The 27028-nt window shown below is 40.4% G+C and overlaps 1 protein-coding gene across 4 annotated transcripts in view; it reads right to left on the bottom strand.

Annotated features, from left to right (window-relative positions):
* The window catches only part of gnat2 (G protein subunit alpha transducin 2), a 36947-nt gene extending 13006 nt beyond the window's left edge, over positions 1 to 23941 (bottom strand). Inside the window, exons 1-5 of one of the 4 annotated variants that reach the window (XM_008109434.3) lie at positions 22599 to 23941; positions 21715 to 21834; positions 20568 to 20631; positions 9122 to 10747; positions 2209 to 2251 (exon numbers count right to left, since the gene is read on the bottom strand). In XM_008109434.3, the coding sequence (XP_008107641.1) occupies positions 2209 to 2251; positions 9122 to 9239 (161 nt within the window). In that variant the 5' untranslated portion in view covers positions 9240 to 10747; positions 20568 to 20631; positions 21715 to 21834; positions 22599 to 23941. Of the gene's footprint in view, positions 1 to 2208; positions 2252 to 9121; positions 12358 to 20567; positions 20632 to 21714; positions 21835 to 22598 lie in introns of those variants that run through there. The other 3 variants (XM_008109435.3, XM_003220183.4, XM_008109433.3) reach the window with 3 other exon arrangements.
* Between the last annotated feature and the right edge of the window lie 3087 nt (positions 23942 to 27028).

The raw sequence follows: 27028 nt of genomic DNA, 5'->3' as shown, positions 1-27028 counted from the left end.
ACCAATTGTATATAACCAAACACACAGATAGTATTCACTTATATGAAAAGAGTAAAATTGCTGTAGTCCACAATACTATAAACATTTATTTTGTATAAGGCAATTTTGCACTCACCATGGTAGCCTACAAAAAAACCTCCAAAACAATAATTTTAAAACTTTGAAATGAAAATGTAATAAAATTAAAAATATGTTTTGAAAAAATTAAAAAGGCAAATGAAAAAGACCTATCCCAACCCATCCCACCTTCCTTCCTGACTGCAGAGAGACTAGTCCAGGGGGAACGCTTCATCTTAGGAGCAACACTGGAGAAAACTCTTTTTTCCCAAGGCTAGATTAAAACAAGTAGAGGCCCTTTACTACAGCACATTTAAGAGGCTGCATAGTATTTCCAAAAAGTGTATAGGTTGAACATCACTTGTCTGGAATTCCAAAACACTCCCAAATCCAAAAGTGTCCATATGGATGGTTGAGACAGTGATGTCCTTGCTTTGTGATGGTTTCATGCCCACTAACTTTGTTTCATGCACAAAATATTTTAAAATATTGTATAAAATTATTTTCAGTCTATGTGTGCAAGGTGTACATAAAACATAAATGCATTTCCTGTTTAAACTTGGAGTCTATCACCAGGATATTCCAAATGCACATACAGGTATTCCAAATTATGGGGCGAAATGCAAAATAAATTCCAAACATTTCTGTTTTCAAACATTTTGGATAAGGGAAACCCAGCCTATACTACAATAACAGAAAGAAAAAATAAAGGAGAAATAATATATCTAGGCAGGGAGTACATTATGTTTAAAAGTTCCACATAATCTGTGGCCCTAAGCTGCAGCTTACTTAGCTTGAGTGTAAATCCAGCACTGCCTTTCCTCTACAAGTGGGTCTCTGCTAATGGGTGGAGGAAATGCCAAAGGTCCTGCTGACCTTAATAACCAAGTAGGTTAATGCCAAGACATGCAGTTCCTTAGACAGCTAGTCTCTAGGCTGTTAGAAGTAGAAAAGTTTGGAAGCAACACCTTGAAAGTGGCCCAGAAAACATCTGGCAACTGCTGCTCTTCTTTCAGTACTGGAATGATTTCAGTAGAAGAAACCAGGTTATGACCTGCCTGAAGACCTGACAGTAAAATCATTATATCTTGGGTGAGGAGTAGGCTTTGGTTCTGCCTAAATCCTGGGCTTTGAAGTTTGGTAAGGCACCAACAGGTTTTGGTAGAGAAGATTTAACATCTGGTAAAACGACAACACCCATGATTCCATAGTATTGAGCCATTACAATGAAAGTGGTATCAAACGGCATCAGTTTTACAGTAAATGCACCCTCGGTGCCGATAAAAACATTCTGGGCCAGAAGTTGGGTGTTAGGAAGAATAACTAGTCTCTCTATCCCCAGAAATGAATTTTAACATCAATTTTCATGCCTCTCAATATGCTTCCCAATATGCTTCCCATTGAACTCTGTGATTCTAGCAACTCAAAACACCATATCTGTCAACCAATGTTATACCCTTAACAGCTCCTTTACTGTTAATGCTAACATTTCAACACTGGTTACTGGTACCATGAAGGTATTCCATCTCCTTCTGTATGGGTTGCATTTTCCTAGTATTTCAGTATTAAGTATCCAACCAATATCCAGGCATCCTAGGGGAAAAGAGTGTCTAGTACAGTGGTTCTCAACCTGTGGGTCCCCAGATGTTTTGGCCTTCAACTCCCAGAAATCCTAACAGCTGATAAGCTGGCTGGGATTTTTGGTAGTAGGCCAAAACACCTGGGGACCCACAGGTTGAGAACCACTGGTCTAGTAGACTTACATTTTTATTTTTATATGCATTTCACAGAACTTAGAAAACTGACATTCTTGAATCTCTTAAGAAAGGTACTGAAGAAATATGCACAGAAATCAATGCTCATTGGTGATCAGACCCTGTATGAAAAGGAAATTATTTCTTATCCTATTTAGGATCAGATGAAGAAGCAAAGAGTTGCTCCCTGTTGCCCTAGCTTAGTTTTAACTAAATGCTATTTTTATTTGTGTTTTAATCCTTCCATAATCTCATTATGTTATTTGCTTCAGCCCAGCCTGGTTGCCAGCAACACTGAAAGTGCCTGTATGTAGAACAAACACCTAGAAGAAAAACCCTAAAGAGCACCGCTGCCTCCTGGGCTCTGCGTATCCCAGCTCCAACCTCTGGTACTCACTTCATCTGTTTGACAATTGTGCTCTTGCCCGATTCACCAGCACCTGGAAGGAGGGAAAAGGAAGAAGATTAATGCTAGAGCAGGAAGAAAGAAAGACACAGGGGCTCATTTTTTCTTATTTTCTGAGCTGGGAATAGCCATGCTGGCCAATGGATTCTGGGAACAAAAGGCTCAAAACTAACATCTCCCACTCTATTTACTCTCAAAAGGATAATTTTGTTAATCTGTTGCAAGAAGAAACAAGAAGAAACCACACGGCACTGTAAAGACTTAACAAATGTTATGTAGTTGTCAAAGAAGTAATGTTAGTGTTTTTCCATTCAGAAATGGGTTTGCCAGGTTTCTCCTCAGCAAGATAGCCTACAGCATTTGGTATTCCTTGGTGGTCTCCCATCCAGATACAGCCCAGGACTGATTTTGCTTAGCTTTCAATACAAGATGGGATCTGGTGGTTTTAGGGCATATACAGTACAAAATATTAAAGCCCAAGGTTGTATACAGTAGTGGAAATGGGATAGAGTGTAGCGGTTTCCTACTAGAACTGCCTCAATTGCCAAGGTCTTAGCTAGAAATGGGTTGAGATGTTACATCACCTCATGTATCCATGCCAATAAATGTCAACTCTTGCTCATGTATATAGTACAGCATCATAGAAAGAAGGTGATCTTCACTGTTTCCTGTTCTGTGAAGGAGTGATCTCCGGAAAGCCACCACTTCCTTTTCTGATGCTAATGTGAGCAAACTATTCATGTGGGCAGCTGTGAGACACCTGAGCAACATATAGTTACAGAAACAAGACCTTTCAATAATGTTGAAAGAGATGGTAAAGGTTACAAAGGATGTGAGCACATTGGTGTGGTTGGGGACAGGAAGAGGAAGGAATAACAACCTCAATCAGTGAATATACGATCCAAAGGATTGTTGACTTCCTCCTGCAAATGCTAACAATAAATGTTACTCTGAATTTTCTCAGTACTTCAATGGATTCTGTGGACAATGACTGTCCTGCCTTGAGATTCAAACCAGGTTTGAAGCTATCCCACATATTTATGAGGAGAAATGTTTGCTCACTGCTATGAGCAGGACAATCTCTACATAGTTAGAGGCATTCTACATACTGCTGCTATTTTTAAAAATGAGTTATGAAAAGAATTTCCAAAGCTAAAGACTGGCATGTGGCTTGTTTGAATAGGACCTGTCTGTAACTGTTTTGATAATGTCAATAAAACTTGTTGCTGTTGGGCCTGGTGGCTCAGTACATTATTTCTCCATTAACAAATGATATGTTTTACTACCACTAATCAGCTTTCTCTGTACTGAAATCCTACATGCATCAAGATGAACTGCTTTGAGTTTAAGAACTGCAATATTTGATACTATAGGTGGGAATTCATATTGAAAATCCTCTTCCATGTTTAGCTCAGAAGCAAGACTGACTCAAAACAAATAGCAAATTAACCAGTAAGATACAGGTTGCTCTTGTATTTCCTTGCCTGATGCACCACCCCATTGTATTTTAAGGATTTTTAAGAAGTGGAAAAACATTACAAAATAGCACCTACTATCCTGCATCCAGAAGCAATATATTCATTTCTGCCATCTCTTTCTGCTGCCAATGTAAAATGGGCCTTATATTTTAGCAGTTCTGTACCACAAGTGTGCTAAGACATGTGAGTTAACTCTGTAACTCTGTTGTCAACTCCATGGTCACTGGGGACCCACCCATGTTGATCTTGAACTTGCATAAAGACATATTGGAAATGGGCTGAATTTTGGTGAAAATGCCACTTTCATTTTTAGTATGTGTGTTCGGTAATGAGCATGCCACCATTGTCTCTTGCTTAGGTTGTTCTCTTGTCATCAAGATCCCACGAGTACATATTGAGGACAAGGACAAGTCTCTTCTGAAAAAAACTGTGTTCAGCTTTCGCATGGCCCAGAGATGGTCCTGTGCACTTGCAGAAACCCCAGTTTTTAAGTTCATAGTTGAACTTGAAAAACCATTCTCACAAGCAACTTGCTTTGCTCTCCCTGCACCTCTTATGCTTCAGATGGGTTGATCTGTGATTCTCAGGAATCCTCCCAAAAATACATCTAAAGATCACCACTTTGTAGAATTACATACACAAACAGAAAAGAGTTCTACTAGTTATATAATATATTTCTACTAAAGCTGTTTGTAGCAGTAATAGGAAATTCACTGGTCTAAGTAGTTAATAGACAACAATTCCCTTTCACCATCAGAAGCCAATGAAAATATTAGTCTTGTTTTCCAAGCTACCAGACCAAATGGTCCCCCCTCTCCCCCTTGGGTCCTAAAAGGGAGTTAAAGTTATTTATTTTCTATTCAGTATGAGGCAATTTCCCTTTTTCCTGTGTTTCACAGCAGCTTTGGTGGTAGACATATTTTTAAACATGTCAGAGTCTGGGCTACACTATAGTCTCATCAGAGCATCTGTCTCACGAGAAGAAATCTCACATTCAGATTTCTGGGAATTGTGGTATACCTATCACAGCTGTTTCCTTGGGAAGACAAAGCTCCCCCTAGTGCCAAGCAAGGGATTTAAAACAAAACAAAACACATTCTTCTTTAATTTGGCGCCCTCTCAGAAGTGGATAATAGCTATCCCCAGTCCCAGTAAATATGGCCCTGGCCAGGATGCTTGGAACTGTAGCACAGTATATCTCGGCTATAACAATTTAGGAAAAGCTGTGGTGATTTTAGCCAACTAGACTACTGTCGCTTGTGTAACAGTGCAGCAGTTACATGCAGAGAGAAAGAAAGAACACTGTGATGTCCACTATCTTTATGGAACAGAAAGTCTTCTGAAATGTCACATTCTTTATTTTTTATTGTTGTGTTCATTGCTTGCAAAACCATATGGGCTATGCCACTCCCAGCATGAAATGTGATAAAGAATAGGCATGGCTGTGGGTGTTGCTACAACACACGGTCAAAAAAGAAGAAAACGAGGCAACATAATTACTAAGGAGGAAGTTACCATGGGAATAGAAGTGGATATAGGACAAGTTATTATACTGAGCCCCGACCTCATGCTGTGCTTTGCAAGCAGCCACACAGCTTCTTCCATAGAAAAGAGCCTCCTGTACCAACACTCCTCCTAATACTTGGCTTTTCAATTTTTGAAGCTTTTCAGATTTCTTCCTCACTTGATCCATTTCCCACTGTGGTATCCACTCTTCAGGTGAAAGGCAAAGCTGAGAATTGATTGATGCTTTTGGTGTTACCAGTGTCCATGATGGCCACTTTTATAAAAAGATAGATCTCCTGGAGTCTTGTTCCCTTGGATTTTGTTTATTCATTGTCCACATGTCCTTTTTCCCTTCTTGTCATTCATATACATGGCCCATGTGCTTAAGGACAACTTGTGTAATAGCACCACGTGACAGTCATCGCATGTATTGAGTGCTACCTCTTACGTCCCTAGGAAGCAAGCTGTGTAACTTTGTCCAAGGTATCCATTTTACATTTCTTGAGGTAGATAGTGCATGAAGTGAGAAGGCTTTGAAGGTCTTTCTCAGCTATAACAGAGATCTAACTCCAAGACATTTCTAACCATTATAAATATTTGCCACTGTTACCTGTTTGCCCTTTGTTTCAGAACTGGGAAAATGTTGGCAATTCAGATGTTTTGACCAAAAATTGTAAAGGACTGTGGGTGTGAACATTCAAATCACCTAGAAACGCAAAGGCTTCTTACAACTTATAGTATGCAGAAATATGGGCACTCCTAAAAAGGATCTGCAATTCAAAACCTTCCAAATGTTACTGAACTTGTTCCCACTATTCCTCGCCATTTACAATCTTGCGTAAGGGTGATGGAAATCATAGTCCAACAACATATGAAAGGCCACAAGTTGTCTTAGCTGCTTTGAGTCTCCTTGTGAAAAGAAAAAGGGTGTATATAATAATAATAATAATAATAATAATAATAATAATAATAATAATAATAATAATAATAATAGTCTGCCCTGGCCCTAAGGTATAATTCAGGAAACATAAACTGTCAGGAGTCACAACGATCCTCGGTCCTCCCTAAATTGACCCCTGCTCACCCTTCTCAAATCACTTGTACCTTTCAGTGATTTTAAAATAAATTTTTATAATTTAATTTATTGCTTGAGAGATTCAGCACTTTCCTATTGTGCCAATTAGAGGTGTATGTGCTACCGCTGCACTGAATCAGATACCAACAGGAGTAGAGGCATCCCCCTTCAGCAAAGTTGCCAGCTATTCTGATACTTGGAGATTGATGCTGCATGAAAGCAAGCATAACACAGAAGAAAAATGCTAGTTTGGAGAACTGGAAGGGTTGCTATCAGCTTGAAAATACCCTGTGTACATTAAATCCACTACATGCCTATTCTGACCATTTTCCATAGCCTTTGGAATTCTACAGCAATGCTAATTTGTAACTGATTAGCAAAATGGAATCTTCATGCAGGCTGGAAAGGACAGTGTTATGAACTGAACTGCCCTTGAATCCCCAGCACACCACAGAAGGTTACTTTCTTCAAGCAATGTGAATCACATATTTGGATAAAATATTTGGACAAGTATAGATCCACAAAAATATTTCTGAGTGACATCTGATTGATACAATGCAAATATTGGCCACAACTCAACCCATTATAAGGATTCCTCAGATCAGTTATTCATTGTATGGGGTGATCTAACTTTTGCAAAGAATGAAAATAATATTTTTCAGCTGCAATTCTTTACCCAGTTCAATGAGAGTGGGTTTCACTGAATTCAGTAGGGTTTACTTCTGCAAAGAGCCTGTTTGGTGCAGTGATTTTAGTGGTGAGCTATGATTCTGAACACCAAGATTCAATTCCTTACTCAGCCATAGAAATCCACTGAATGATCTTCAGCAAGTCACACCTCTGTGTCCCCTCAAAAAACCATGATAAGGTCACTTTAAGTCAGAAAAAACTTGAAGGCACACAACAACAAAACATGCATAGGGTTATAACCATAAATATTCCTCTTCTCTGTCCACAACTGTACATAATTTTCTAGTTCTAACTGGAGTTAAAATTGGTAGCCTTAGGATGATCCAACTTGATGACAATGTGAGCCATTAAAATAGTGATCTCGTGTTTCCTTTTTAAAGAAAAAAAAATGTAAATACCTGCAAAACTTTTATGAACCCAGTAGGGGCCAATTTATATGCAATTCCAAATCAATAAGCTTCCTCATTCTAGCAATGCTAGCCTATAAGCATGTATTCTTAAGGTGTTCTGTCTTTCCTAACTGTGATTTTTTTTTCTCTTGCCCTTCAGTCTTCTTCAACGGCCATGGTATGTTTGCTCATCTCATCACTTTAAGCTGCTTATTCCAAAACAGGAAGCTGCTTAGAATTAGGACTTAAGTGCCCTGATCCCAACCTCCTTGCTGTCACCTGGATGAACCCATGTTGCACAGGCAAGTACAGACTACCTGCTGCTAGCCTGTGCCCTGCTGTTTGATTGACACTCCTTCATATATTTGAGGAACACTTTTCTTCTTTCTAGGGGAGCGCTGTCTTACAAAGCCATGCTGTAAGAGCAAGGACATTTTTATTCCCAGTTGCAGTTCATAGCTGGGATTTCCATTTCCTTGTATTTAGTGCTTACTGAGCTAAAGAGCAGCAGGGACAATACATTTTCCTGCTGTGGGAATTTTTTTTTAAATAGTCTTTGATTGATTATCTGGGATATGGTAGGTGAATGGACAGTCGTCAGGAGCATTATCTTTGCAGAGTGAATTGTGGATTCCTAAATTCTTTTATGTTGAGGATAGGGAACTATCCCAGGATAAACAATTCTATTTTAGAAGTTAGATCTTCTTTTGAAAGCAAAAGGCAAGAATTTTGCATATCCTAAGATAATAACATGGGTCTCAGATTTCTTTGTCCCTCCTCTAACTGTCATCCCTTCTTGGAAACATTTAATCTCTTCTGACAGCCATTGGTGCCCTGGACTGCTTTGCTGAAGAGGGTGCTTGTTGACCTTTTGCTGCATCCAATGGGCTGAGATATCTGCGTTCTTGCTAATCGGCTGTCTTAGGAAGTCACCAAGCTAATGAGAAACCATCTGGTGCAACTTAGCAAGAGACATTCCCATGTTCTTGTTTTAAATGATGTTTCTTTTTGTGCGCTGAAATAAACTTGAATCCATCTGAACCTCTTCCATTCTGTAATGTTTTTGGCCATTTACAGTTGACTGTTACCTGGCATCATTTTCAACCACAATGTTTGACCTTTAGTCCTTGGGGAAACTTATCTCAGAGAACAGTGTACAGAAGTCTAACAGCGCCCATACCATAAGCTTTTTGGCCACATCAGAATCAAAAGACATTTCACCATTCATTTTCTCTCACGGACACCAAGGCCATTTGTAACCAATTGAGAACCTCAGGTAGCAAATTCGAATAGGCAGGAAATGGTGGCATGGCTTTAGAGACTAGAGCTATGTGTGCCATACAGTTTGCCATGAACACCCTTAGTTCTCCAGAATTGAAGTCTCATTCAACTACCAGTCCAGTCAACATCTATGCTTGAAATGGAGAGGACCACCATTTTGTCCGCCACCTCTGGTAAACCCTGACTGACCTCATACCATCTCACCTGCTGTCATTGAGACAGAATATCTGGAATCTTACTTCAGAATTCTTCAGGGACTGCTTGTACATAAGGACACATGTAATTAATTAGTTCTTAAACAGTTAGTTTCCACTCTCCATTTTGGCAGTGGCAGATGACCCTCCAGGACCATGCCTTCAAAGAGCTAAACAAGTTCTATAAAGGATAAGTGGCTCATTATCACCAATAATGGGCTCCACCTTTATCCCCCCTCCCCCTTCTTAAAAGAGCTTGGGCACAAAGGATGAATGGGCCAGTATGCCTACCTAGCAGAAGCAGCTTGACTGTCTTTGCCTCTTTGTCTGCATCTTCCTGTAGCTTCTTTTCCAGTTCCTTGGACCTCCTGGCAAGTTCCTTGTCCTCAGCGCTTGCTCCACTCCCCATGTCACCTTCTTCGTCCTCCTCCTCTGAGACCTCTAGGTTCTCTATATCTTCTGGCCGTTCCAGCTCTTCAGATGGGTTAACTCACCCTTGTTGGGTGGTGAGAATGAGAGAAAGCAAAATAAAAGTGTTTTTGCCAAATCCTACAGCATTTGAATAAAAAAAAAAGATGCTCTACGGAGCTGTCTTGCTCCGGAGCTGTCTCCTGAAAGGCTGCTGGTCCAAGACTGCTAAGAAGGTAGCATCAAAGCCTTTCTCCTTGCTCTGTGTTCTTTCTCCCACCTCCCCCCACCTCCTCTCTTAAGTCTTCATGGATAACCCAATTTTGTTACACTGGATTGAGGACTTTTTATCTCACCATGTGACCTGGGAAATCCAATTATAAAAGCCCAAGATGGCAAAGATTAATGGCTGACAAAGAAGAACATTGAACCCAAGTTGTGTGGTATGGCGAAGATGGTTATATAACATGACAACGAGCTAACGGCTCTCTTCACGTACATACAAGGCAGGATTACTGCTACTGCCAATTTTGTGAATCCCAAAGGATGAGGCCCTGAGTTTGCATTGATATCATCTTCATCTCCTCCTCCTCCTCATCTCCCACCTCTTCTTTCCCAAGAGACCCATGAGGGAATACTGAGAGCTGATGTGGAAGACAACATAAGACTAACTATTAATTGAGGACTAAATGCATATACCTATCACCTCATTTTGACAGCTGCAACCCAGTAAACTGAACAGCAGCTTTCCCAAACAGGTGCTTCTTAGGAAATATGCCGATGGCATTATTGAAATGTATGAGTGAGAGGATGTAGCTATTTCTGTTCTCTTGTTGTTCTGCTTCATACAGGCAGGAATAGTGAGGAATAATGAGAACATCTACATCTCTCCTACCTCTTTCAGATCTAGAAAGGTTGACAGTGCCTTTCCCATTCCCCCTTGCAGCTGGATGAATGGGGTTTTGCCATTCTCAGCTATTCTAATAAGTATACTCTTTCTATTGATCTTAAGACAAAAAAACGCAACAAAACAAATAAGCCTCAATTTATATTGTGATTTACATTGAGACTGATGTAAACCGGGAGGAGAAAGCAAGGTCAGTTTCATAGAGGATACTTGGAAACTGATGGGGAATGGTGTTCTTATGGAACTGAAGTAGCTACAAAGTTAGCAATTTTACTTAGCCTACTGTCAATTTTAAAGAGTTAATCACCAGAGTTTATCTTTTCCAAGCTATGCAACCCTTCCCCACCAGATCATTTGTAGTCCAGCTGCACATCCCCACCCAAGCAACACCAACATTCTCAAAATTCCAGTTTTTTCATCGCTTTCGCACATACCCTCTAAGTACACAAAGGAAACCCCTTCCTCTGATGCAAAATTCCAGCTTTGTCTCTCTTCATGTTCCTTCTAAGGGACAAAGGAAGCCCATCCGGCTAGCAGTAGGAGTTGCAGTTTCTTCTTTGTCCTCATGCTCCCGCTTCTAAGCAGGCAAAGGAAACCATTTCCTTCAAGCAAAGCAAGAGTGTAATTGTTTTCCTCCTGTATGCATTTTAGATGAAATATATTTCTGAGGAAATGTAAAACTGAAATGCTGTAAAGTGGGCCAATTAAAATTGCATCCTGCTTGTATTCCATTTATTAAGAGGAACCTTCTTGTATTTTCTATATGCTAGTTGTGTCTTGCAGATTGCATACAACAAAGGAAGCTAACTTCTCTCTTCAACAATACCTGCTCTTTTAATTTTAGAAATCACTGGATTTGAAAATAGTGGGAGACATATCTTATGCTCCCTTGTTTCTGGTCACAACCTTATGGATGATGTTTTCCCCCTACTTTTTAGAACAACCTTCCTTCTTCCTTTCCCCCTCTCCTTGCAACACTATTCTTTATGAGGAATAAAATAATTCATTGAGGTGGGTAACAAGTACATTTAATCCTTAAGTGCTAGCAAGGATAACTGCACACACTCATCATGCCTCTTTCCATCGTGTCACTTAAGCGCTTTAAAGTGTTAGCTTTGCTTGCACAATCCCTTTTCCTTCCCCCTCCTGTAACAAACTCCTACATTTGAGGCAGCTTGCAATTCTAGAAAGATCAGGAAGTCTCTGTGCCATGGTGACGCCTGCTGAAAGAGCCTTGCTTAACGCTCCCAGTAGTTTCGAAGAAACCCATTGGCAGATTTTTTCCCCAAACTGTTTTTTTAACCACCCAGTAAATTTCTCTATGGACTATTTCTCTGCAGAAGTCTTTTTAAATCACATTTTCTTCAGAGGAACCTGAGTATAGGTGGGTTATAAAATCCCAAAAGGTGTTGACCCCCCCCCCCCCAACACACACACACACACACACACACAGAAAAAAAAATCTGGGCATGTATTTCTTGACAGCAGGATAGTCAGTTTGTTTTGCTCGATGTTGCATACTGGTGAAAGTCCTTCCATAATATTTGGAATTTTGCTAAATTGAGTAGTAGTTGGTGCTCTTCTTCCGCAGCACAGTTAACATGCTGCCCAGCAACAATGCAAAGATTTCTTTAGACCTGGGATTCTTAAAGTTTTCCATTCAGGACCCTTTTTGGCCCAAAAAATATTTATGTGACTATGGGTGTATAGGTATATAAAATAGATATTAAAATCAAACATTTGCTGATAACTCAGTATTTGCAAAACTTGCCAAACAGTTTGATGATCCTTTTAATGAAATACAGCTGAAGCATTTCCTGTAGAGTCCACTGTAAACACTGCACAACAGATGTGTATAAATGTCTTAAACAACCACTAGATGACGTTCAGGAAACTGTTGCCAATTTTTTTTTGAACCCCTACATTGAGCCCATTAAGGGTTGAGACTTACAGTTTAAGAAGCACTGCTTTATACCTCCTTTTAAAGGGAAAATAATATCAGTTTAGGAGGAATTTGTCCCTTTCCTCTTCTGCTGAAATCCAAAGGAATATTCCTTTCTGAAGCTTGTTTTTGGATTGGGAGAAATCCCCTCTCTTGGCATGAAATTTTATTTAATTCTGTTTTAATATTTATTTTTGTATGCTTTCAGTTGTTTCCTTCTTTTAAATTGTGGACCACCTTCAGTCCAATTTTTGGGAGAGGGGAATGGGATACAAATAAATATTATGATTTTCAAATGATTTTCGAGCTCTGGGAACAAAGCTAAAACTGTATAATGTACATGTGATCTTTTCATCCCTCCTCCCCGTTGTAGGACACGGCTCTACAAGGGCCGGAAAAATAGTACAGGTCAATAACTGGCTCAGAAAATGGTGTCAAGAGGAGCATTTTGGCTTCCTTGACCATGGTCTACTCTTCCAAGAGGATGGACTACTGGCAAGCGATGGGGTGCATCTCACACAAGTAGGAAAACATCTTTTTGCACACAGACTCACAAACCTCATCAGGCGCACTTTAAACTAGATCCACTGGGGGAGGGGAACAACAGCCTGGCGAACACTATATTACCCACGACCACAGGGAACCGCCAAAAGGCTAAACGGAGGGCTGCACAAACACAGCAAGGACCAAGTACAGAGAGCACAATAATCCCAAATAAACAGTTCGGGGGGAGGTCACAGGGGCTTACATGTCTTTACACTAATGCTCAGAGCATGGGAAATAAGCAAGACGAACTCCAACTCCTAGCACAGCACCACACATACGATGTCATAGGCATCACTGAAACCTGGTGGGATGACTCCCATCACTGGAATTTAACCATTGAGGGCTATAACCTCTTTCACAGAAATAGAGCAAAGGGGAGAGGAGGGGGAGTAGCTTTATATGTCAAAAACAGTTACGTTGCAGAAGAAATGCAAGACTGTAATCCGGGAAACCAGCTTGAAAGCATCTGGATAAGAATCAAGGGAACCGGGACTCAAAAAGATCTTGTCGTGGGTGTCTACTACAGACCTCCGAGTCAGGATGAAGGACTTGATGAAGCCTTCTGTCAACAGCTGACCAAACAGGCACAAAGAAGAGATATAGTAGTCATGGGCGATTTCAATTATCCCGATATCTGCTGGAAAACAAACTCAGCCAAGAGTACAAAGTCCAACAAATTCCTCACTTGCCTTGCAGATAATTTTATGGTCCAGAAGGTAGAAGAGGCAACAAGGGGATCAGCAACTCTTGATCTACTCTTAACAAATGTGGAAGACCTGATCAATACAGTTGAAGTGGTTGGATCCTTAGGGGCAAGTGACCATGTGCTCCTGCAGTTTGCAATACAAAGGAATGCTGAAACTAAGACAAGTCAAACACGCATTCTGGACTTTAAGAGAGCTGACTTCCAAAAAATGAAGGAATTACTGAGCGGCATTCCATGGACGCCGATATTAAAAAACAAGGGAGTTAAGGATGGATGGGAGTTTTTCAAAAGTGAAATACTCAAGGCGCAAATGCAAACAGTGCCAACAAAGAAGAAAAATAAGACAAGTGCAAAGAAGCCAGAATGGATGTCCAAAGAACTTCTAACTGAGCTAAAGCTCAAAAGTGACATGCACAAGAAGTGGAAAAGGGGAGAAATCACCAAAGAAGAATTCAAACGTATAGCCAACACCTGTAGGGAAAAGGTTCGCAAGGCTAAAGCGCAAAATGAGCTCAGGCTTGCCAGGGACATAAAAAACAACAAAAAAGGCTTTTTTGCTTACGTTGGTAGAAAAAGGAAGAAAAAGGAGGCGATAGGGCCATTGCAAGGAGAAGATGGGGTGATGGTGACAGGGGACAGGGAAAAGGCAGAACTACTTAATGCCTTCTTTGCCTCGGTCTTCTCAGAAAAAGAAAGCCATCTTCAACCTCAGCAACACGGAATGGACGAAGGATTGGGGAAAATCCAACCCCAAATAGGGAAACAAGTTGTCCAGGAACACTTGGGCTCTCTAAACGAATTCAAGTCCCCAGGGGCAGATCAGCTACACCCAAGAGTACTGAAGGAACTAGCGGAAGTTATTTCAGAACCACTGGCAATTATCTTCGAGAGTTCTTGGAGAACGGGAGAAGTCCCAGCAGATTGGAGGAGGGCGAATGTGGTCCCTATCTTCAAGAAGGGAAAAAAGAACGACCCAAACAATTACCATCCGGTCAGCCTCACATCAATACCAGGCAAAATTCTGGAAAAGATCATTAAGGAAGTGGTCTGCGAACACTTAGAAACAAATGCGGTCATTGCTAATAGTCAACACGGATTTACCAAAAACAAGTCATGCCAGACTAATCTGATCTCTTTTTTCGATAGAGTTACGAGTTGGGTCGATACAGGGAATGCTGTGGATGTAGTGTACCTGGATTTCAGTAAGGCCTTCGACAAAGTCCCCCACGACCTTCTGGCAAACAAACTAGTAAAATGTGGGCTAGACAAAACTACGGTTAGGTGGATCTGTAATTGGCTAAGCGAATGAACCCAAAGGGTACTCACCAATGCGTCATCTTCATCATGGAAAGAAGTGACAAGTGGAGTGCCGCAGGGCTCCGTCCTGGGCCCGGTTCTGTTCAACATCTTTATTAACGACTTAGACGAAGGGTTAGAAGACACGATCATCAAGTTTGCAGACGACACAAAACTGGGAGGGATAGCTAACACTCCAGAAGACAGGAGCAGAATTCAAAACGATCTTGACAGACTAGAGAGATGGGCCAAAACTAACAAAATGAAGTTCAACAGGGACAAATGCAAGATACTTCACTTCGGCAGAAAAAATGGAAATCAAAGATACAGAATGGGGGACGCCTGGCTTGACAGCAGTGTGTGCGAAAAAGACCTTGGAGTCCTTGTGGACAACAAGTTAAACATGAGCCAACAATGTGATGCGGCTGCTAAAAAAGCCAATGGGATTCTGGCCTGCATCAATAGGGGAATAGCGTCTAGATCCAGGGAAGTTATGCTCCCCCTCTATTCTGCCTTGGTCAGACCACACCTGGAATACTGTGTCCAATTTTGAAGGGAGTTGAAGGGAGATGTTGACAAGCTGGAAAGCGTCCAGAGGAGGGCGACTAAAATGATTAAGGGTCTGGAGAACAAGCCCTATGAGGAGCGGCTTAAAGAGCTGGGCATGTTTAGCCTGCAGAAGAGAAGGCTGAGAGGAGACATGATAGCCATGTACAAATATGTGAAGGGAAGTCATAGGGAAGAGGGAGCAAGCTTGTTTTCTGCTGCCCTGCAGACTAGGACACGGAACAATGGCTTCAAAATACAGGAAAGGAGATTCCACCTGAACATCAGGAAGAACTTCCTCACTGTGAGAGCTGTTCGACAGTGGAACTCTCTCCCCAGGGCTGTGGTGGAGGCTCCTTCCTTGGAGGCTTTTAAGCAGAGGCTAGATGGCCATCTGTCGGGGGTGCTTTGAATGCGATTTCCTGCTTCTTAGCAGGGGGTTGGACTAGATGGCCCATGTGGTCTCTTCCAACTCTACTATTCTATGATTCTATGATTCTATGATTATCACCATCAACTAGAATCAAAATCACAGGATTTCATCAGTGTCCTAAAAGGTTAAAGTAGGTGTTCTGAACTACAATCAATGGAGCTCACTGAGGTTGCCAGGATTACTATGATACTATTTTCTAGCTTCTGTGCGGTTTCTTTCCATTTGACAATTTTGAAAAGGCTTCCATGAGTCTTTCTTACCCTCTGTATTACTGGAAACCTCATACATTACCAGAATTCCCAAACTGTCCATCTCCACCATCTACCAGGATGACTCTGAAACTGAATTTAGCTATCAGGCTGAAAATGGTTTCCTACATTTAGTTTAGAACTTCTTTCCATGGTTGCTCCATGCAAAAACACAAGCCCTATTCAGGAATTCCTGACTATGCTGATCCAACATGAGAAGAGAGGAATGCAATAGCACTGCCCTGCTCCATTGTCATGTTTTCCACACCCACAAAAAGTATGAAGAAGAGAGGCTCTGGTATGCATGGATCTTCACATAAGCAGGAATACCGATTTTCCTGCCTTCATGGAAATTCTGCATGTGTGCCAGAATCCTTTCTCTTTAAGCTCATTGCAAATATGAGGAAAGCAACATGAAAGTGAGGCAGGCATAGTACACTCCATGTCTTATTATTTGGAATAAAAATAAATAATGCTTGAATAAAGCCACATTTCACCCAAGATCGTGTATTAGAGAATGTACAATAATGTTCTACCTATAATTAAAATATGTTTTCCCTCTCCCTTTCCATAAAATTGCACAACTCCTGCCATTTCATGGTCTGTGGAGAATGGGAGGTATCACAGTACTATCTGACTTTGCGCCTATAATGAGGTGTACAATGACAATATCATCCTCCAGCCTCCAGAGCATCTCCCAGATATCCTGAGAAATGCATTATTATTCCAAGACTGGCCATAGAAGTGATCCTTGCTCTCCAACTGGCCAGTTAAATGACCAAAAAAGGACCCCACCAAGAGGAAGGCAAGTGCTTTGGAGCCTTTGTTCATTGTGACGCTTTTGGTAGGGCTTTGGGTGATCAAAACAGGCATAACTTATATCTCTATTTTTCACTAACTGAATGCCATCTTTAATGCCACATCTAGTTTAGCCTTAACTTATCTAATAGCCAGGACTGTAACCTTTTCTATTATACTACCTCATTACTGCTCCCAAAGCACTAACTCTGCTAAAGGCTGTTCTCTCTTTTTCCTATCTATCTTGCAAAGAACCTTCCCCAGTTAATTGTATGCATATCCTGGGAGGGTGTCTATTTGTCTGAGAACTTCACAACATGCTAATATCCGATAACCACAAATAACCTTCCTGCAAATGGGGTCTGAGGTGCCAGGTGACAAACCTAATTGATATAATAGAATATCTTCTTTGGGTCACAGTTACATTTGAGCTAAAGTAGTTAATGTTCATCCCTGTTGGGTTACAAATCAGAAGATGCTTCCTGGGCTTAGTGTGGTCTGCTATCAAATGAGATGACAGATCACAAGTCAGCTAAAAGTTGGTGTCCTTTATCCCAAATATGTGGATCAAGAGCAGCTACAACTAGGTGGGGGAAGAGAGATCTGAATACACTCAGAGCTTTGTTGGACCTCATTTCTCATGCCTAGATCCTCGGTAAAATTTGGTGATTTTTTTTTTAAATGACAGATTTATTTTGTTCTTCCTTAAAGTTGGAAGTTGAAGGCCCTTTCATATTACACGATTGTAGCACTATGATTCCACTATGGATTATTTGGAGTTGTAATTTAAAAGGCCAATTGTGATTTCTCAACCAGAAAGCTATGGTACCTCACCAAATTACAAACCCTGGGAGGGCAGTTAGCATGGAGTCATTTCTCAACAGTGGGCTAGTTTAAGGAGCCCTAGGCAAGACCATGAGCTGGAGTGTATGGTAGTGGCAAGACGATTATGTTACCCCTGGACTGAAACCCGAGAGAGTAAAATATGTGTACAGTACTTAAAACTGTTGTATAAGATTAAAGCAGAAAAAATGATAATGCCCAGGGGCTCAGGTGGCATGTCCTTGAACTGTTCCAGTTTGACAGGGACAGTCCTGATTAATTTGTTATTGCCTGACATTTTCAGCTGCATTTCTCTCTCTTCCACCCACTTCCCCCTTTTGTCCTCAACTCATCTCTATTCCTGCAAATTGAGTTCAAAATATAAGAGTAGTTTGGTCTCAGTCAACTCTGCAAAAGGAGAGGGGGAATCTTCTCCTTCCCAGTAGGTGCAGGAAAAAGCAAACTACTGCAACCTTTCCTAGCTTGTGCATTCTCCCTCATTAATAAATTTTGCCATGTATCTCACTTTTCATCTGTAAAATGTTTGGTTTTTTTTTTGGTGGGGGGGGGGGGGGAGGCACCCAGACAGTGTTCATGAAATTGCTGTACTAGAAGCAGAGTTCCCAGTAGCACAAACACTTACTGTTGTTAGTCTGTGTTCTTTTTGTTTGCAGGAGAGCTGTAGTTACGTCTGTTAAATTACGAAAACTACAGTTTCACAGCTATCAGATTACCAGGTAATCAGATAGCAGGACTGGATGAAAGCCTTGATGGGTTTTCACTGGCACACGAGTAAGGGGAGCCCTACTTTACCTTCCTCTCTAGATGCAAAACAGGCCATTTGTGTATATGCAAACACATTTAAAGAAAACTCTTGAATGTAGTTTTAAAAAACTATATCTGGGTGAAAGTCATTTTCTAGAAGTAAAAATGAGTATCTCATCCATGGCAGAAAAATACAAGTTTCCACTGTTTATTTCCTCTTGTATAGTCCACAGCACAAAGGCAGGGAAATTATGAACAAACACATTACCTTATTTTTTTCTTTCTCTGTCTCTCTCTCTCTCTCTCTCTCTCTCTCACACACACACACACACGTAATCTATATATACAAACTACATACATACATACATACATACATACGGGGGAGGGTGTGTGTGGAAAGACTCAGATGACAGCCAAACAAAACAGAAAAGAGAAATAGATACACAAATAGGTCTGCTGCAACATACATACCTTACTGTCTACAAATTCCTATGCACACTGCACATGTCTTATTTGTAGTGCAAAAACAACAACAATGAAAGAACAACACAATATTTAAAAATAAGAACAATTTTAACCAACATAAACCTATTAGGATTTCAATGGGAAGGATGGGCCTGTTTCTGGCCAATGAGATAATCAAGTTAATTAGGGTTGTTGTTGTTGTTGTTGTTGTTGTTGTTGTTGTTGTGTGCCTTCAAGTCATTTCAAACTTTGGGCGAGCCTAAGTCTAAAACTGAGTGTGGGGACCAGGTAAATGACCTTGGAGGGCTGCATCCGGCCCACGGGCACTATTCTTCAACTCCTGGAGTAAAAAACAGAATATAATTATAATAAAATATATATTTTGAAACCTCCACATAAGTTCAAGACTACAAACATTTAAAAGAAATGACTATTAAAAGACATGGCCTGGTTTCTGTTGCTACTCCTACCTAAAGTAGACCTATTGACTCAATGGAATTTATGTATGTATTGACTTACCATTCAACAAGCCACTGAAGGAAAGTAATCTTGAACCTAACCTACAGAATTTCAGTTAATGTGTTTCAGAGCCAAATGCAGAGTTTAAGATAAGTATGCCTGAAATTATGATCTAATTTCTTTTACAGTAGAGTCTCACTTATCCAACACTCGCTTATCCAACGTTCTGGATTATCCAACGCATTTTTGTAGTCAATGTTTTAAATATATCGTGATATTTTGGTGCTAAATTTATAAATACAGTAATTACAACATAACATTACTGTGTATTGAACTGCTTTTTTCTGTCAAATGTGTTGTATAACATAATGTTTTGGTACTTAATTTGTAAAATCATAACCTATTTTGATGTTTAATAGGCTTTTTCTTAATCTCTCATTATCCAAAATATTCGATTATCCAACGTTCTGCTGGCCCATTTATGTTGGATAAGTGAGACTCTACTGTATTTAGCTCTAACTCTTAATGTCTTACTTTACACCGTTGCAGAGCCTTTCATGGTCCCTCTGTTTTGTTTTTGTTTTTTATTTTAAAAAAAGAGAGAATAAAACCACATATGTTGAAAAACACCATTACAATACAGTGAAGGGATATCATAATAACCAGTTTCTCCTTCACTCAGAAATATCAATTGGATGCTTTGTAGGGTTAATGTCATGTATGCTCAACTACCTATACTGTTACTGCCATTTCCATTAATTTACATTGCTGAGGTCATTTGTTTAACACATATATGAAGTTTTTGGAACCCTACTCTTTTGTCATGAAGTAAGACTTTCGCCATAACTAAGTTATTTTTTGCCATGGGCATGCCACATTCCCAATTGCGGTGGACAAAAGAAATGAAGATAATCTTATTTTGCAAAAGTGTTTCCTATCTGCAGATACAAAAACAATGGATTAGAGACTAAGCGTATGTTGCCAAGTGACAACATTGGCAAGCCTGGGGTACAGAACAGTATGTTCCATATGAGGCCCATGTTGTGATTTTTCTCCCAAAAATAAGTATGGCTTCTTATTCAGCTTTCTTTCATGTGTGCTCATTTCCTGGGCCATTAAATATTTTGCATAATTTGATCATACATTCTATTTAATCTTGTTACTATAAAAGTTTTATGACCTGCTTCTCTAGTTTTATTCTAGATGTAGTTATGTTGCCACAAAACTTTGAAAAGGAGACGCAGGTCTGACTATATGGAATTCCCTTTACTTAGATCTGGATTCTAAAAATATCCCATTCACTGCCCAAGGATTAAAGTGATTTTGTGAAGCAATGGCCCAGAACAGGTTTCTAATCCCCACACTGAAATCCCGTCTTCTTACTGGCTTCACATACCATCGTATTGATGTAACCGAATTAGGTTTTTGGCTACATCACTATGCTTTCTCTGTGGATCCTCCTGTTGTGGAGACAGAAAAAGGCAGGGGAAAACACTTATCAACATTTTTAATTTTTTTTTTAACAACATCAAAGCAGTAGTACGATGTAACTACAGAGAGGAACTGGTGAAGTTCAAGTGGTTCCCTAAATACTTCAAATCAGTGCTTTTCATCTCTTTCACATCTCAAGTCCTATCAATAATTGCCCCGACCATAATACCTGTTGTAGGCATTTTGTTGTTATATTGATTATTTACATTTTTGAGGAAGAAAATTTGTATTCCTATTGTTAAGGGTAAACTCATAGACAAAAATTTACTTCTGTTCCCAGATAATGTGAGAAGCATTGCTTTAGAGTGATACAGGGATATTAAAACAAATTGCCTCTGTGTTTCTTAGTGACGGGATCTAGCTTGCCTGAATATTCTCTTTGATGGATTCAGAATTGGTGACTATTTAAGAAGGCAATGGCTCTAGATAGATCATGGATATTTTGATACTTTGACCTGTTTAGTTGCTGAGCACCCCCAAATTAGGCAGGTTCATTTTTTTTCTTAGGAGGAGGACTGAATTAAGAGGAAAGGTTTATCTACTAAAATGGTGACATAGATTATTTTAAAAAATACAGGGGTAAAATTACATCAAAAAGATGACAGTAGGCCCCTGTGTTCTTTTAGGGTCATTAGCAATGGATGTGTACAGTACTTTTATTGCTTCTGGAAAGAGAGTAACTCTCTCTTTCCAGAAGCAATAGTTTAGTTAACCAACAATAACCACACGCCAACAATAACCACACATTACTGGGTAAGTAGGTGCTTCAGGAAGATGCCCTCTAGCCCCAACTGGTGGCCAACCTTATACAGGAGAACCAAGGCCCCTTCCACAAAGCTGTATAAAATTCCACATTATCTGCTTTGAACTGGGTTATATGGCAGTGTGGACTTAGATAACTCAGCTCAAAGCAGATATTGTGGATTTTCTGCCTTGATATTCTGGGTGATATGGCTGTGTGAAAGGGCCCCTAGTTATCTCTTGCGGCCTGCTGCGTTGAGAAACAGTGATAAGCAAGGAAGAAGCATATTCAAAGGTACACACACACTTACCACCACAAAATCTGGGAAATCTGTCTTCCAAACAGCAGAATGGTTGCTGGTGTTATCTTGTATTTCCAACCACTTGTGTATTGAAACACAACACTCTCCTAATATAGTCGAAAATACAATCTAAAACATAAGTTGCATTACAGTGAAATAAGCTCTCAAAAGTATAGATAAACATGCTTCCAAAGCCAAATTTGTAAGTGCATATTACTGAATTAACTGTAGCATGAAATTCATTATTTTATTCCCTCACTGATAACATTACTACAGTATTATGTTGATATATTGTTAAAACTGGAAAGAGTTGGCATGGTTAGTGGGTTGACTGTTGGACTTTTACTCTGGAGACCAGGGTTGAAATCAGTGCTTGGCCATGAGTGATCCTGAGCAAGTCTCATTCTCTCAGCCTCAGAGCAGAGGCTCCTCTAGACAAATCTTGCCAATAAAACTCCATGATAGGTTGATCTTAGGGTTCCATAAGTCAGAAACAACTTGGAGGCACATGACAACAATAATTATTCACTTCTGAATCCATTTACTTATATTTATATTCATCTTGTTCTTCCCAGATGGCGCAACGGGTTAATAAACCGCTGAGCTGCAGAACTTGATGACTGAAAGGTCGGCAGTTCAAATTCGGGGGGCAGGGGGAGCTCCTGCTGTTAACCCCAGCTTCTGCTGATGTAGCAGTTCAAAAACATGCAAATGTGAGTAGATTAATAGGTACTTCTGCAGTGGGAAGGTAACTGTGGTCCATACAGTCATGCCGGCCACATGACCTTGGAGGTGACTATGGACAATGCTGGCTCTTTGGCTTAGAAATGGAGATGAGCACCAACCCCCAGAGTCAGATACAACTAGACTTAATGTCAGAGGAAAACCTTTACCTTTGCCTGTTCTTCCTATTTTAGCCTTAAGGAGAGGTGACCCCATTATAGCATTTCCTTGGCAGGATTTGTTCAGAGGAGGTTTGTCATGGCTTTCCTCTGAGGTTGACAGAATATGACTACCTGAAGGTCACCAAGTGAATTTCACAGCCAAGGAAGGGATTGAACTCTGTTCTTCCATAGTCAATCACTCAAATAACTATACCATGGCTGGCTCTCTTGCATTGCATTGCATTAATCTGCTGGAAAGAAAAGTACACAACACAGTTATGTTATATACTAAACTTCTGATCATTTAAACAAATTAAATCAAACTTCACAAACATTATTTAAAATGCGTAATTTCTAGAGAATGCAGGTTAGTAATTCTACTAATGTTCAGTACAAAGAACAGATAATTTTGTTAGAATGTGTAATTTAGGTGTTATAATTTTTTAAAATTATAGAGAGAGGTGGTTATTGAATTCTTTTGTATTAAAGGAGATAGATAACTCATCTTTGTGAAATTTGGATTGTGAGACAAGATAGAAACTCCAGAAAAGGTGCTGAACCAGCATTGGCAATGGGATCATATTGTGCTGATCTGGCTAGAAAGGCACAAACAGAGCTTCATAGCACTATTGACAAACAACATACAGGCCATACCAGTTACCAGGAGTTCCTTTTACCGGCTTTGGCTGCCTTGCCAGTTTTATCAGTCTGTTCGGATTACATCCAGGGTAGGTTACAGTATTCTATACAGGGCTGTCTCTCTAATAGAATTTAGTGGTAAATAATGCAGAAACAAGAATGCTTATAGTGGACCAGGCAGTAAGAACATAGACTGGCCAGAAGCCCATTGAACTCTTGTTCTCAAATTTCAAATGCAGGTGCTTGTAGAGGTCAGACAGCCAAAGCACGGGACATCAATTTTGTATAATCTACACTGCCTAGATTAAATTTAAAGTGCTGGTTTGGAAGAAGAATATCCGATAATACCAGACAGTTCAGGAGCAGAGTATGCCTCAGTCTGGAAGCTGGATATTAGCCATTTCAACACAGCCATGGTCAAGCCCCCATTAACTTATCTAGTCCTTCTATTTTTTTTTAAACTGTCTTAAGTTGAAAGTCACACCATTTTATGGTAGCACATTCCATATTTAACCAAGTACAGTGTTGCCTCATTTATCGCGGGGGTTATGTTCCAGGACCATCCGCGAAAACTGAAAATCCACAAAGTGGGGACGCTATATTTGGACGCTCCCACCGCTGCCGCTGCCTTGTGAGGCAAAAACAAAGCTGCTTCAGCCTCCTTTTCTCTCCCTTCGGCTTCCCTTTGTTCCTTCCTTAGGCTTCTCCTCAGGAAGGAAGTAAAAGAGGGATTTATAATATTATTTTATGATTTATAATATTATTTTAGTGTTTATTAAAAACCCACAAAACAGTGAGTCTGCGAAAAGCGAACCGTGAAGTAGTGTTAATATTCACACTATATTTGGTTGGAGCTTAAATCTTAAACCAAATTGCCATTTGTATATCCCTTGCTATTATTAAGATGCTAATCATTCCTCTGTGGTATGCACAGCTTAAGGTAGAGCTCTAGAACAATTTACATTCTTTATGCATGAGACAAGAAAAAAAAGAATAGACACTGATCCAGTGTTCCAATAACATGGAAAAATACGAACTGCACATTAAAGCTATCAACTTTGTCTCCCTAAGACCGATGATTACTTAACAAAACCCCCAGAAATGCAAAGTATGTCTTAAGAAACTAAGTGTTGAGTTATTACATTTTAATATAAAAACTAGATATGTGGTTTCACTGCCTGTTCTTTCTTTCCATGGAATCATTATTAAAAGTTTGACCATTTAACAGGACAAATTATATGACAATGGTTATTTAATTTTATTTAATTATTTTTAAACAAATTAGCTTTGTTACTTCATAGATTTAATAGATGTATATGTTTTATTTAATTATTTAAACTTTGTGAGTAGTTGTTATAATTTGTTATACATGTTTTATTCATGAGGCTATTTGTTCATTTTGTATTGTTTTATGGCACTGAATGTTTACCATCCTTTGTTGGAAACCGCCCTGAATTCCCTCGGGAAGATAGGGTAGGTTATAAATAATATTATTATTATTAACTATTAACTATTAGTGATTAACTATTGTCCCATGATACAGTGGACTTGCCTCTACTTATTATTGCACCTGAACTTTGATATTGACTTTTGCACACACAATATAGATTTTGTTCGGGTAATAAAAAGGATAGGATAGGAATATAGATTTTATGAGTCTTTTATTTAATGAGCATCTGTGATAATTGCAAGGCTACGAACTAAATCCTGGTGTTAGTCCCAAACAGAGTTGACCCAAATTAAGTGGATGAAGTCAGCACTTACGTCAATTGTATTTATTCAATAGGTCTACTCTACTTGGAACTAATAAATAGATTTAAATGGCACTGTGGTCCCTTCCACACATCAGAATAAAATCCCACATTATTTGCTTTGAACTGGAATATATGGCAGCGTGGACTTAGATAACCCAATTCAAAGCAGATATTGTGGGATTGTCTGCATTGATATTCTGAGTGATATGTCTGTGTGGAAGGGCCTTATCTACAACTAGGCTCAAGTTTGTAACCATGTGGTTGAATCTCAGATTAATTCAAAATGAAAGGGAGCCATGCATTTTCATAAGTTACCGTATGTTCTGTGTAATGGTGGCCCCTTCCAGATGTTGCTTAGCTGCATATCCCATCAGCCCTAGGCAGCATAGCCAACAGCAAAGGCTAATGAGGTGCAGTTGGGGCCACATTGCGGGCCGGCCTGGAGGGCAGGGCAGGGCTGAGCTGGGAAGGAGGGGGGGGGGGTTATTCGAAGGCAGGGTGAGGCGGGCCCACAAGGGGTAGGGTCTGGGAGAGGGTGGGGCCAGGAGGGGGCAGGGCAGGGCCAGGGTCATCCTCAGGTTGTCCCACCAGCATAAGGACGGGACTGCTTGCCCCATCCTTATGCCAGAAGGAAGGCAGGACACAGGACGGCTGCCCCAATCCTCCTCCCCTGATCCTCAGGTTGTTCTCTTAACATTATGCCAGGAGGAGAGTGAGACAAATGGTGGCAGAGAGTGCTCTGGAGGGCTCTCAGCTGCCACGTACCTTTTTTGATCTGTCCTCCCAGCATAAGGATGGGGCCACTTGCACCGTCCTTATGCCAGGAGCAGGGCGAGACATGCAGCGGCTGAGAGCGCTCCAGGGGGCTCTCAGCTGCTGCGTGCCTTCCTCCTCCATCTTTTTGGCATTCGGATGTGGTGGGCCAAGGTGTCCTTATGCCAAGAGAGAAAATGAGGAGGGCCTGTGGTAACCGCCCGGGCCTTAGTTTGCCCATGCCTGCTCTGCTGTATATGAATGTCTCTCACTGGAGCCCTCGATGGCGTAGTGGATTAAAGCCTTGTGACTTGAAGGTTGGGTTGCTGATCTGAAAGCTGCCTGGTTCGAATCCCACCCGGGGAGAGCATGGATGAGCTCCCTCTATTAGCTCCAGCTCCATGTGGGGACATGAGAGAAGCCTCCCACAAGGATAATAAAAACATCAAAACATCCAGAAGTCCGCTGGGCAACGTCCTTGCAGATGGCCAATTCTCTCACACCAGAAGCAACTTGCAGTTTCTCAAGTCGCTCCTGACACGGAAAAAAAAAAACCGGTTCACAATAGCAGAGTCGTTTATGTACACAGATTTAACATGGGAACGGGATCGTTGCTGCTATTACTCCTTTTGCAAGGTGGCCAATACCACCCCTCCCCCACATAAAAAAAGGATCTATTGTTTGGGGATCTGTAGTTTGCTAAAAGACATCAAGCTGAAATGGTATAAAAGGGGCCACAGTGGGCCAAAGAGGCACCATTTCAGCTTGATGTCCTTTAGCAAACTAAAGCTTCCAAACTATAGATCCTTTTTTATTTTATACAATTTCAGCTTGATGCCCTTTAGCAAACTACAGATCAACAAACTATAGATCCTTTTTTATTTTATACCATTTCAGCTTGATGCCCTTTAGCAAACTACAGATCCCCAAACTATAGATCCTTTTTTAATTTTAAACCATTTCAGCTTGATGCCCTTTAGCAAACTACAGATCCCCAAACTATAGATCCTTTTTTATTTTAAACCATTTCAGCTTGATGCCCTTTAGCAAACTACAGATCCCCAAGCTATAGATCCGATGGTCTTCGACAACAGTATCAAACTGAATTCATTCTACAACGCCTGGCAGAGAAGCAGGGGGGCAGAGCCGTCTCCCTCCCCCGATTTTCCTGAGGTCAACAACTTTTATTTCCACTCCTAAAGCTGACTTGGAAAATATTTCCGCCAGGGGGCGCCCTTCTTCGAGCTCAGAGGCGAATGCTCCCAAGGGTTTGACCTGTGCGCCAGGGTTTGA

This window comes from Anolis carolinensis, chromosome 4, assembly GCF_035594765.1.
Source record: "Anolis carolinensis isolate JA03-04 chromosome 4, rAnoCar3.1.pri, whole genome shotgun sequence".
Taxonomy (NCBI): Eukaryota; Metazoa; Chordata; class Lepidosauria; order Squamata; family Dactyloidae; genus Anolis; species Anolis carolinensis.
Note: the sequence above shows the minus strand (reverse complement) of the source record. Positions and strands in the feature narration are given on the sequence as shown.